We start from the raw sequence: 13,682 nt of genomic DNA, 5'->3' as shown, positions 1-13,682 counted from the left end.
GTGGTGCTGTGCAACCATCATTTATACTGAGACTGACACAAGCACACAGAGTTAACAGCAGTGGTGCTGTGCAACTATCACATTTATACTGAGACTGACACCAGCACACATAGCAGAACCACTGCTGTTACTATCACATATACTGAGCCTAACACCAGCACACAGTAACAGCAATGGTGCTGTGCTGCTATCACATATATTGAGACTGACACCAGCACATAGTAACAGCAGTGGTGCTGTGTAGCCATGACATATAGGGAAACTGACACCAGCACACAGTGTAACAGCAGTCGTGCTGTGTAGCCATGACATATACTGAGACTGACACCAACAGAGTGAAACCATCATCTAATTTGAGACTGACACAAGCACACAGAGTAACAGCAGTGGTGCTGTGCAACCATCATTTATACTGAGACTAACACCAGCGCACAGAGTAATTTCAGTGGTGCTGTGCTACTATCACATATACTGAGACTGACACCACCAGCACACACTAATAGCAGAGGTGCTGTGCTGCTATCACATATACTGAGACTGACTGCAGCACAAAGAGTAACAGCAGTGGTGCTGTGCAGCCATCACATATACTGAGATTGACACCAGCACACAGAATAGCAGCAGTGGTGCTGTGCAGCCATTACATTTATACTGAGACTGACACCAGCACACAGTGTAACAGCAGTGGTGCTGTGCAGCCATCACATATACTGTGATGTATACCAGCGCACTGGAAACATAGTGATCATATGTCTGAGTTTAGATGGGGGTCCTGAGGGGGACACCCCCTACCTGTGCCCCAAACCCAAAGCGGCCCGGCGGGGTGGAATGCTCGAGCTCACACCTAGGGGGAAGCTGCCGAGGAACGTCCCTGCCCTGTGGACGCTGGTTGTGGGGTGGGCAGGCGGGTGAGGGCGCTGCCGGCAGATGGGGCACACCCTGCGGGCGGGGCCGGTACCCAGCAGCAGCAGCCGGATACATTGTAGCACTGTGACCAGCGCAGATCACACACAGCCGCCGCCTGATACGTTCTATCACTGCGGACACAGTCAGCTGCTGGTGCTTCACCCCGGGCTGCGGCATGATCGGAGCGGCTGCCAGGCTGGCCCATGACCGGGCTCTGGCCTCCGGCTATGGCACCAATGAGATGGCTCTGAAGTACCTCAACGAGGACTATGAGGCACTAAAGGCGGAGTGCCTCCAATCCGGAACCCTGTTTAAGGACATCTCATTCCCGGCCATACATTCCTCCCTGGGGTTCAACGAGCTGGGAAAGAACTCAGCCAAAGTCCAGGGGGTGGTGTGGAAGAGACCGACGGTAAGTCACTGCCACCCTGTGCCTCTACATCAGTGCCTCCTCTCTAGCAGTGTGTGCCTCCCTCTACATCAGTGCGTGCCTCTCACTATCATTGCGTGTCTCCTATCCGTGTGTGCCTCTCCCTCTATCAGTGTGTGCCTCCATCAGGGGACTAAGTAAAAACCGGACCCGGATAAGACACCGGAACGCCGGACCAGACATCAAACTCTGCATTCCGGAGCTTATAGTGTCTGGTCCGAGGGGTGTCCCATGCGGGGGGTGTCTTGTCCGGGGGGATGCCTGTGATTGCTCACACCAGGGACTTGGGGAAGGGGAGATTACAGCCTCCCCGTGTGGTCTGGACCGTTCCAGTTTTTATTACACCCCCGGACCATGCGGTGAGGCTGTATTCTCCCCCCTCTCCCAGGTGACAGGTGCGAGAGCAGCCCCATCAGATGGAGCACCCCCGGACAGGACACCCCCAGACCGGATACTACAAGCTCCGGAATGCAGAGTTTGATGTCCAGTCCGGCATTCCGGTGTCTTATCCGATTCCGGATTTTACCCATACCCCTCCATCAGTACCTCCCTCTTCATCAGTGTGTGCCCCACTCGCTGTCAGTGCCACCCCTCTCTCCCCAACAGTGCGTGTCTCTATCAGTGCATCCCTCTCTCCCCATCAGTGTTTCCATCAGTGCCCCCCTCCGTCTCTCAATGCCTCTCCCCATCAGTGCCTCCCTTTCTATCTGTAAGTTAATTTTTATAACTGTTGTGGAACTACAAGGCACAACCTGATTCCAGGCATTGCTGATACTTGTAGTTCCACAACACCTGGCCCTGTCTCTGCAGTAGAGTGCCACTTCAGAACTGCATGTGGTCATATAAATACATATCACTTTATTTTGTACTTACTTCCTTATGTAAGAAGTGATTGATCCCAGGAGAGGAGGCCTCAGCCCCAGGGTGGGAGTGGGGGTCAGGCTGCACTTGGCAGCACTATACTGGGACTCACATGTTTCCTGCACTACAGAGACTGTCCCACCACAGAGCTGACAGATCAGGGCCAGTAATGACAGTTCTGCACCTCCCCTCCCTTCATATGCTGCAGGAATGTATAATCACCGCACCCCCAGCCTCTGCCTCCTGCTCTGACTTGGGCACCCGACAGCCATTAGTAAATTAAGTTACACCCCAAATAATATATCACACCATAGCTGCACAATCATCTAGCATATGGATTTATATGTACAACTATTCTGCCAGATCAGCAAATAAACCAATTATAGCAATTAAATCAGAGTCCAAGCAATCACTCAGTTCTTCTTCCTTAATGACGTGAAGCTTGCAGCTTAATTAGCATTCAGTCCCTTGCTCTGTGCACATGTATCATTGTGTAACTACCAGGGGCGTGCATTTGGGTGAGGTACAGCCATTTCTGTCATACCAAAGGTATACGTCAAAGTTTTGAGTTTATAAAGTATGTCAAAAATACAAAGAATACATAAAAAAGATCGGTACTTGTGGAGTATCACGGCTCCCACGACCTTCATCGTATGCTAAATAATCGCATCGCATCGCATACGATCAAATCGCATGCGATGCGATGGCACCCGATTTTGCACTGAAATGCATTGAAATGTGTATTAAAGTTGTGAAATGCCCCCAAATGCCATTTTTCATAGTGCACCACTCCCACTATCAACGTCAACCCGAAGCGTGGCGAGCGGACGCGGATACCTTCACAGCTATACGCGTCCCCTCGCGGGCTTCACAGGTATCCGCTTCCCCTCGCGGGGCTCGCCACACTTTCTATTCTCAACTCCACGCCGACGTGGATAGTGGGGGTATGAAAAGGTCGGAGGACGCGTACCGCCGCCCCTCGCTGGCTTGCTGCACTCGCCACGCTTCGGGTTGATGTTGATAGTGGGGGTGGTGCACTATGAAAAATGGCATTTGGGGGCATTTCACAACTTTAATACACATTTCAATGCATTTTGATGCATTTCAGTGCAAAAGGGTGCCATCGCATCTCATCGGATGCCATCGTATGGTCGCATACGATTTTTGATCAAAAATGCGCAAAAATCGGTAAAAATCGTATCGCATCGTATGCCACTACATATGGCATACAATGCCATACGATGGGAGCCGTGATACTCCACAAGTACCAAAAGATCTAATAATTTTTATAGTCAAAACTGTGGAGTAAAAAGTCTATGGCAGGTGAGGCACTGCCTCACCTGGCTACCTTTTCTGCACATCTCTTATCAAAACTCTCTTCTCAAAACTCAGCGAATCTCCAGCAGTATATACTGCTGCACATGTGTATAATGCCGGCATGTACCCCATGGCTCATATATTGTGTGCAGATGTGGCTCTGGTACTTGCCAGGGACTCCTCAGCTATTTACCTCACCGCACGTCCCTCACTGCACCATATCAGAACTAAAGAAGGGTTCTCTAAATGAAGTAGTAATAATGTAATTTTCCCTAAGCATTAATATTAATGGTCCCATACAGAATCAATTATGTAAACCATGTCCTTAGCTATCCCTGGGGAATAGCACTATAATAGGTATATACAGCATAATATAAATACTACAGTGTTATAACAGACAGAGCGTCTATGGGCCTGTTCGGACCTGGTAGCGAGGCTGCAGTTTTTGCAGATGGACAAAACCATGCTGCACTGCAGGTAAGGCAGATGTAACTTGTGCAGAGAGAGTTAGGCCCCCATACACTGGGTGATATACCTGCAATATGGGTTATATTCCTGTGATTGCAGCAATCGATCACAGGAAAAGAACCCGAATTGCAGGTGACTGACAGCAGGTCCGATGCAATGTGTGGCCCCATGCGTAATTCCACCGGACCCTCCGAGTCGCCCCTGCTGCAGAAGCAATCTCTTGGATTACTTCTGAGCCGCGCCGTCTTAACTGGGATTGCATGCGATATATTGCGTGGAAAAGGACCACCTGCGATCCTGCCGTCTGGGAAGGTCCCGAGCGGCCCAAGGGAGTACTGCGTGCGACTTCTCCGAGGGAAAAAATTACAGCCTTGCTAACAGACCTGAATCAGTCGACATGTGCTAAGCATTGGAGAGAGATAAAGTTCCAACCCATCAGCTCCTAACTGCCATGTTACAGGCTGTGTTTGAAAAAGGACAGGATCTGATTGGCTGGTACTTTATCACCATTCACTTTATTGCTCTCCAAGGCTTAGTAAATAGACCCCCCCGGCCCATGTGGTGCCAGAGAGACATCAGATGCATGGGGTGCTACACTCTGTTACATTAGCAGACCTTGTACATCCATAGCCATGAGCCTTATGACATCATCACCATAACTGGCGGAGGACGGCACCTGAGAGCCGTAGAGAAGTGCGCTGTCAGCAGTGGTGCATTAGCAGCAGCACATTAGCAGGGAGATTGCTGTATTGGCTGCATCCTCAGGACCTATTTATACATTGTCAATATTCTATGGGAAACCATCAGTGTCCTCCCATAATCCTCCTGAGAATATCCAGTTTGTAAACCGGATTTGCAGCATAAAAGGAAGCCTGACGTGTGGTTTGGTTGTGAGAGTGCCTGTTACCGATAGGTTATCCATATATGACCATGGCAGTCGGGATGACAGCCAATAATTCCAACGCTATTGGTGGACAGGCGAAAAAAAGGTTGACATACCTTAGGTCGACATGGTCAAAAGTTCGACTCATGCAATAGGTTGACATGGTAAAGGTTGACACACAAAAAAGTAGACACGTTTTTTTTTTTTAAATATAAAACTGCACTTAAAAAAAAAAAAAGGGCAGTTTTTCATACTATACTATCTAAGTGGACAGGGGCCCGTGCAAGGGGACGCGATACACTCATAGGGTGTCCATGCCAACGTATATCCACATAGACACCGAAAACCGTGAAAAACTTTTTTGACCTTTTGGTACTTGTTTCCTAGCACGGCCACAATCCCATTGAAATGCATTGAAAACAGTCAAAATCGGGTCGGTCTCGTCGTATGCGGCTAAAAAAGGCTTAAATGGTCCAGACGCGATGCCCGCGATTTCCCCATAGGGAACAATGTTAAATGCCTCAATTTAGCCGCGATACCCCCGATTTCCCATAGGAAACAATGTTAAATGGGTCAATTTACCCAAATCATCATAGGGAACAATGGGAAATGGGCCAGAAACCCCCCAAAACACCCCTGAACAGTGAAATGTCCCCCCAAAAGTATTTTACGCCACCCCACGATCAACGTGAACCCGAAGCGTGGCGAGTGCAGCGAGCCCGCGAGGGGCGACGGTACGCGTCCTCCGACCTTTTCATACCCCCACTATCCACGTCGGCGTGGAGTTGAGAATAGAATAGTGTGGCGAGCGCAGCGAGCCACCGAGCCCGAAGCGTGGCGAGCGGACGCGGATACCTTCACAGGTAAACGCTTCCCTTCGCGGGCTTCACAGGTATCCGCGTCCCCTCGCGGGGCTCGCTGCGCTCGCCACGCTTCGGGCTCGGTGGCTCGCTGCGCTCGCCACACTATTCTATTCTGAACTCCACGCTGACGTGGATAGTGGGGGTATGAAAAGGTCGGAGGATGCGTACCGCCGCCCCTCGCGGGCTCGCTGCGCTCGCCACGCTTCGGGTTCACGTTGATCGTGGGGTGGCGTAAAATACTTTTTGTGGGGACATTTCACTGTTCAGGGGTGTTTTGGGGGGTTTCTGGGCCATTTACCATTGTTCCCTATGATGATTTGGGTAAATTGACACATTTAACATTGTTTCCTATGGGACATCGGGGGCATCGCGGCTAAATTGAGGCATTTAACATTGTTCCCTATGGGGAAATCGCGGCCATCGCACCCGATTTTTTAGTGCATGCGATGGCCGCGATGCCCCCGATTTTTCCTCACGATGCCCACGATCATGATCTTTGTGGCCGTGCTAGGAAACAAGTACCGACCTTTTTTCATGTCGACCTATTGCTTGTGTCAACCTATTGACTGTAAACTGTTTACTGTTGACCCATACGACCCATACCCTGGCAGTCTGTCGACATAATAAAAATAATATTTCTATAGTGCCTATCTCCAGAAGGACCTAAGGCTTTATGCAGCTGCTACAGACCTAGCAAACGGTTCACCTTATTTCTTTCTGATGCCGCCGACGGCAGCTTTCAAAGTGTCCCCATTCATCTACAACAGAGTCAGCCATTTTGAGGGCAAAATCCTTATCCAGTGGCTGGCATGCCAGTTTTCAAGGGTCAGAAAATATTAACGGAACTATAGTTACACAATATAAATAATACAAATAAGAGGTCAGGAATAGGTTAAACATACCATAATAAACACAGAAACATAATAGAACCAGTACGGCACTTTCTAAGCTCACATTCTCCCATGGTAAGGCTCCTGTCTCTTCTTCCTGGTAGCTGCTCTCTGGTCCAGTTCACTGACTGAGGAATCCACAACCACTGCAAACATGGCAGAAGAAGCTGTGTGCAGCAGATCCACTCTATCACTTACACTGCATGATGTGGTGGCAGTTCTAGTAATTCTATTACATACCATTGCTATTACCATAATTTGAGCCACTGCTCCACTTGCCACATGCCAAGAGGATGGTCATTTCCTGGCAACCGAAACCCCACCCTGCGTTTGCCTATGGGTCATGAGGTTTAGGGGGCCTGGATCCAAGTTATAAAGTTGCATACCAATTTGCCTGCTTTGCAATGGGGTCTGATCCATTTCCCAGTCTGAATTGTGTGACATTTCATTATCAGTGAGAGAAGTGTTGTAGTGGGTGTTTTAGTCTTAAGGGGCACTGTCATGTGGCATTATATGAAATGGAGGCACTATAGTGTGGCAAAGTTCTGCTCATGCCCCTGTCAGGAGACTTACTTGAGATGAGGTAATTCTGGATCAACAAACAAAATGGCTGCCTCCAGGGATACTCCTTTAAATTCAATGAGTCTTTTAAGAGTTCCATCAAAATTTTATTGAAATGCGTAATCCCGCGAGCATGTGTAATTAGCGTGACACATAAATGAAAGGGAAAGGTGATTCCGTATTGACACTTTCTTTCAGCAAACTTTGTCCTCAACGTCTGACTAAACAAATATCATCAAATATTATCATGTTCTAAATGGGTTATAATATTTTAACTGGCATGTGTGTATTTACAGGCCTCACGGGACCCTAGGCCAGATACCGGTTCCAATATATTTTTGCTGCTGATTGCAGGCGGCATGGATAAAGTCCCTCAGCACGTGTACAGGTCTACTGATAAATGCTGCGCTGCACGAACATCGGCGTCGCGTACGTCTGAATCCGGCTCTTAGTGTTTTGGAAGTAGCCTAATAACTGGGTCACATTTACAGTAACCCGACTGCTCTTTTTACTTTACAAACATTTTTTTTACCCTATCAAGGACCATCAAAGGGACTTTGGGAGTGTGGGCAGGTCTGTGTGATGTCACGTAATGCTCCACGGGAAAATTCTGGATGGTCGGGATATCTTTATGGGGCCCTTGGGGACCTGCTGAGCCCTAGGCAGGTGCCTAGGTTGCCTTGTGGAAAATTCACCTCTGCCATGGCCATTCCCAGTGGGGGCAGTTGTGAAGGGGAATCTAAACATGTGTAAAAAGTGTTAAAAGTGTAAAAGAATTGTGAAAATCTCATGTCGACTTTTTGCTTGTGTCGATCTTTTGTCCACGCTGACTTAAGACATGTTGACTCATAGTTACGCCCATAGGTCAAGGTCTGCAGAGGTGCGGGAAACACCCAGTGTGACTGTGGGGACAGCACTGGTTTCATTCCTCCCCCCTCTGTGGCTTCCTGTTAGAATGTGTGAATAGTGGGGGCTCCTGTCCGTGGTTCCCTTACAGAACGTAACAGAGATTCTTGTGTTTCAGGATCTGTGTTCCAGCCCTCAGTTCATCAGCGGAGGAGCGACTCGCACTGATATTTGTCAGGGAGCACTAGGTAAGTCCGGACCCTGCAGGTACGCCGGAAGCATATTACTGGTGTATATTATTTATATAGCGCCCCAGGGTTCTGTATCACTAAACCGATTCCCCAAAGGATGACTTCTCCCTGAGGACTCATAATATAAATTGTTTACATAATGATGTTACTACTTAGCAGATATTGTCCCTTAAAGTCTGCGTCACAGGGACACCCACCATTAGCGCTATGTGTTCCCAGGTGCTTGCAGTGCCTAAAGTATATAGGGGTCTATTTACTAAGCTCCGGAGGGAGATACAGTGAAGAGTGATAAAGTACCAACAAATCAGCTACTAACTGTCACGTGACAGGCCGTGTTTGAAAAATGACAGTTATGGGTTGACTAATTGGCATTTTGTGGTCTATGTACTAAGGGGCACATTTATCAAAGAATATTTGCAGCTAAATCCCCGAAAAACACCCGTTTTCGGGGGTTAGCCGCAAATATGAAGTAAACCCCGAGTGTATCAAAGTGAATCTCCAATGCCTGCTGCGATCCCCCCTTCACCGCCATCAGCCACATCTCCCATAGGTTTCTACGGGGGATGCGAAGCTGGCGATGTATCAACATCGGGCTGCCCAGCTTCGCATCCCCGGGCTATCGCCATTCTGAGATGGCGATAGCCCATTGTTGCCTATGGCTATGGGGATTGCACTTTGCACTGCCCCCCCCCCCCCCCCCCCGACTTCCAGCTCCGGACATCGCAGGTACAGGTTCTTTTCGGAGTCCTGTCCCTGCGCCTCAGGTATGATACATACCGCCGATGGGATCACATTTTTAAGCCGTGGAGAGAGGTAAAGTACCAAACAATCTGCCCCCATCTGTCATTATCAAACATTCATAGCAGTCAGGAACTGATTGATTGGTTCTCTCTCGTTTGGAGGGAGGGTGTGTCACATCAGCTCCGCCCCCGATCGGCCTATTTCTATCGTGGCTGCTGAGTAAGTCCCAGGCTACGCAAATACCGCACGCACTGAGAACTCACTCCAAAGTGAGCGATTGTGGATGGATCTGCAGCTGATTGCAGGGCTGCAAAATTTCCGCAGGCTTATCACAGCCTTGTGCGGGGTGGCAATTACCTGATTGCGGGGCTCTGCAAATTAGCAGCCCAGCACAATCAGGTCTGAATAACCCCCCCCCCCCCCTCCCCATAGACTCCATAGTTGTTTTTTTTGTATGTTCAACATTTTTATCTGTCACACCTCACAAACCTGATTGAATGGGCGTAGGATATGCCACCATGATTGCCCAAAAAAAGCAGCTGAAAATAAATATACAATATGTCATTTTCTAGCAAATTAAAATGTGTAATAAATATGAAGGCAACATTGTGATTCATAAACCGAAATGAGCAGCCCCCCACTGTGTGACCCATGTTCCCTCATCTGTGAGGTACCTCAGTCAGCGGCACTTTAGGATTGTGCCGACAGAAGAGGAAGTGAATGGTGTGATAGGAAGGGGGTTTGTGATTTCCTGTTATACATCGCCATGGTAACCAAACAGCCACATTTACTTTCGTGTGTCATCCTCTGTTGTGGAGATTAGTGTAGAACAGACTGCATTAATTCTACCAGTACTGCAGCGTGGTGTCGTGTTCCCTTAATACGCCAACCGCGAATCACAGATCACAGTCTTCTGATGTACATTTCTTTGGGGCTCAGTTAATTTTGTTATTCTGAAATTTCTCCATTGTGAGACGAATAAAGGGATTCTATTCTATTCTATTCTATGTTAATTGATAAATGGTGCTCCAGCCAAACAGCTCACAACTATCGTTTTATAAACATATGACTGTTAAGCTGCCCATAAACTAGCCGATTTTGGTCCGATTTCGGCCAGATCCAACTGATCTGGCCGAAATCGGACCAAAATTGGCTAGTTTTGATGCCCCCTCAGATCCGATGCGCGGTCCCGTGCACATTGGATCTGCGTCGGGTGGTCGGACCTGCTGCACGTCCGATCACCCGACTTGGGACCTAGTCTGTAGTGGTAGTGGGGAGGCGGGGTGGGCGGCAAGTGCAGGGTCCGGGGCAGCTCTGCAGAAACACTGCGCTGGTCAGCGGCGGCAGTGTTTTGAAAACAATTCAAACGATAGGCCTGCCGCTGATTGGCTGAGGGAGAGAGCGCTCCCAGCCAATCATCAACGAGGTCGCTGATTGGTTGAGAGCGCATCCTCTCTCAGCGGCCAGCCTATAGTTTGAATTGTTTTCAAAACACTGCCGCCGCTGATTGCACGGTCTCCTCAGTGACCATCCTGCCGGACACTGTGGAGACTCCTGCCCGCCCTGGACCCCATCCAGCTCGGAGTCCAGACCCCCTGCAGCTCCACGGGAATTTACATGGGATAAATCGCATGCAATTTATCCCATGTGAAAAATGACACATCAAGTGCCAAATCGTAGTGAGCTCTTCTTTCAGACAAGTCGGCCTAATGTATAGGAGATGAACAAATGATAGTTGGGAGCTGATTGGCTGAAGCACCCTTTATCATACACAAAGAGTTTTAAATAGCTAAAAATCGCGGATTAATGGGCCCTTTAAATTGTTATTTACAGCTATAGAAATCACGGCATCTCATCTTGGCCCTTATTCTGATCTGTGCGGCCAGATCAGAATATGCGGCCAGGACCGTGCAGGCGAATCCCCGCCTTCCATATGGATCGCCACCTCCGTCCGTACGCGGATATGTGGCGGTCCGCATGAAAGTGGACGGGGATACGCCTCCTCCATCTTGGGAGCAGCCCCTGCATTCGATGGTCGCCGAACATCGAATGCAGGGCCGCACGCTCCACCAGCTCCCGTCACCCTAGACCACACGGACACTTGTCCGTATGAAATCATGTATCCGGCGATGTCAGATGCCCGCCCCCTACACATGCGTCACGGCTTCATTACCATGCATACGCCCTGCGTTTGCATGGGAACGCCCATGAAACGCGGGGCGTATGCATAGGGTAATGAGGCTAAGTAGCCCTTCACGCCCCTCTCCGCCCCCTGTGCGGCGTCTAAAGAATACGTGCGGCGAAACCGCTTGCACATGCGCAGAGTGACCTCTGCACATGCGCAGTGGAAAACCATCGGCGGGACGACCGCATGCGGAAAAATCCGCACCGATGAGAATAAGGGCCCTTATCTCCTCCAATTGAATAATCCACAGGGTTTCTTTTACATTTCCTGCCTTTTAATTGAATTCCCCCAAAAAGCTGATTGGGCTGAGAGCAGTGGTAACAAAGACCTGGGGCCGGCACTGGGAAGCTGATCAGATGAGCAATTTGCATAGTAGCCAGGCTGCTTATCATAGTATTATAGAATACTGTGTAGGGCCTGGACGGGGGGTTGCTGTCAGACCTCCCATCTCAGCCGCGTTAAGTGCTTAAGGGTACTGAGGCTGGATCGATGATTCTGCTATCTACACGTTTCACCTGGCAGGGCTTCTTCAGCATTGCAGAACTTTGCATCTGAGTACCGCATTCACGGGAGAGTTCACCAACTCACATTTCCAGAGTACAGTGGTGATGCATTGTAAATGGCAGGCAAACATTTTAAAAACATAAATCCAAAATAAAGCAGGCGATGACAATGGCAATATTTTTGGTACTTGTTTCCTAGCACGGTGCCCATCGCATCGTATACCATAAGCCTTACAATGGTATGCGATGCGACGCGATGGCATCCAAAGTTATACAATTTAAAATTGTATACCATTGTATATGGCATACAATGCGATTGTATACGATTTTAAATTGTATAAGCACCTTAATGGGTGCTTTCAATGTTAAATGGCCCCCCTATAAGATTATTAATTGTATAAGCAACGTAATGGGTGCTTACAATGTTTAAAAGCACCCCCACTATCAATGCCAACCCGAAGCATGGCAAGGGGCTGCGGTACGCGTCTTCCGACCTTTTCAAACCCCCACCATCGTGGAGTTGATTTTATATAGTGTGGCGAGGGGACGCTGAATACATGTAAAGTAATACGTGTCCCCTCGCAGGGCTCGCTGCGCTCGCCACGCTTCGGGCTCGGGGGCTCGCTGCGCTCGCCACACTATATACAATCAACTCCACGCCGTCGTGGATAGTGGGGGTATGAAAAGGTCGGAGGACGCGTACCTCCGCCCCTCGCTGGCTTGCTGCGCTCGCCACGCTGCGGGTTGCCGTTGAAAGTGGGGGTGCATTTAACATTGTAAGCCCCCATTAGGGTGCTTATACAATTTAAAATCGCATTGCATATGGCATGCGATGCGATACAATGAATACAATGCCATACGACTGAATATCGTGGGCGCCGTGCTAGGAAACAAGTACCATATATTTTTCTGCAAATCTATGAACCAATATGTTTAATTTTGGAATCTGTTCAGGCAGCGGCATCCTTGAAATATGTCACTCATAATTCGTCCTTCTGTATTAATAATAGATAGATTATAAGGACTTCCTTAATCACGACAATGGGGTTTAGCCGTTAATGATCCTTCCTGCCACACCTGACTGTGGTTCTAATTGCCATCGGCCACTAATTACTTAGTAGGGGGGGGGGAAATATGCTCAGAAGTGGTTTTGCATTGTAATACGTAGTGACTTCTGTCTGTACACAATGTTTTGTAATCATTGCAAAATCTGTGTGACCTGTTTAGCAGGTGCGGGCGTGCCGTTCAGCCACACCCCGTATGGGCACTCCTGGCGCTTTAGAGGGTGACTTGGCCACTGTATAAAGTCGCCTCATCCTTCTGTTGTGCCAGCAGACACTTTGGGCCCCCCCTGTCAGTTGCTAGGAGACGGAAGCAGGTGATGTGTCACCGGTTACCCTATAGCCTGGAACCATGGCCACTTCTATTGTCCTGAGGAACATCTGAGAACGTGAGGAGACGTTGAACCTGCAGAGCATTTAGTGCGATGGTATTCTGTTACCTACACTGGCCTATAGTGCGGTGTATTGTGTATTCCTGTGTGTTATGTTACAGTTGTGGAAATAATAGATTACACCTGGTACCCTGCAGACGCAAAGATGGCCAGATGTACTGAGCTTGAAAAGTGATAAAATGGAGAGTGATCCCAGGGCCGTAACTAGTGGGGGCTAGGGGGTCACACGCCCTGGGCGCTGCATGGGGGGCTGTCAGGTCCGGGCAGCGGGGGTCCGGGGACGGGCATAGCGGCAGCTGGAAGCAAGCTACGCTATTTGCCATGCGGGAAGCAGATTTCAAAAAGACTTGCCGGACGCTGATTGGCTAAATTCTCTCAGCCAATCAGCGTCCGGCAAGTCTTTTCAAAATCAGCAGCGCTTCCCACCGCCAGGCAAATAGCGTAGCTTTCTACAAGTGAAAGCCGCCGCTGCCCGTCCCATTTTTCAAACACAGCCTGTGACATGCCAGGTAGGAGCTGATTGG

At 49.1% G+C, this 13,682-nt stretch overlaps 1 protein-coding gene across 1 annotated transcript in view; it reads left to right on the top strand.

Moving 5' to 3' along the window:
• The first annotated feature begins 934 nt into the window (after positions 1-934).
• CAPN2 (calpain 2) overlaps positions 935-13,682 on the top strand; it is a 44,214-nt gene continuing 31,466 nt past the window's right edge. Inside the window, exons 1-2 of the mRNA XM_083175578.1 lie at positions 935-1,318; positions 8,204-8,273. Of these exons, the coding sequence (XP_083031704.1) occupies positions 1,082-1,318; positions 8,204-8,273 (307 nt within the window). The 5' untranslated portion in view covers positions 935-1,081. The remainder of the gene's footprint in view (positions 1,319-8,203; positions 8,274-13,682) is intronic.

The sequence above is a fragment of the Crinia signifera genome, chromosome 3, assembly GCF_055691185.1.
Source record: "Crinia signifera chromosome 3, ASM5569118v1, whole genome shotgun sequence".
NCBI classification, from domain to species: domain Eukaryota; kingdom Metazoa; phylum Chordata; class Amphibia; order Anura; family Myobatrachidae; genus Crinia; species Crinia signifera.
Note: the sequence above shows the minus strand (reverse complement) of the source record. Positions and strands in the feature narration are given on the sequence as shown.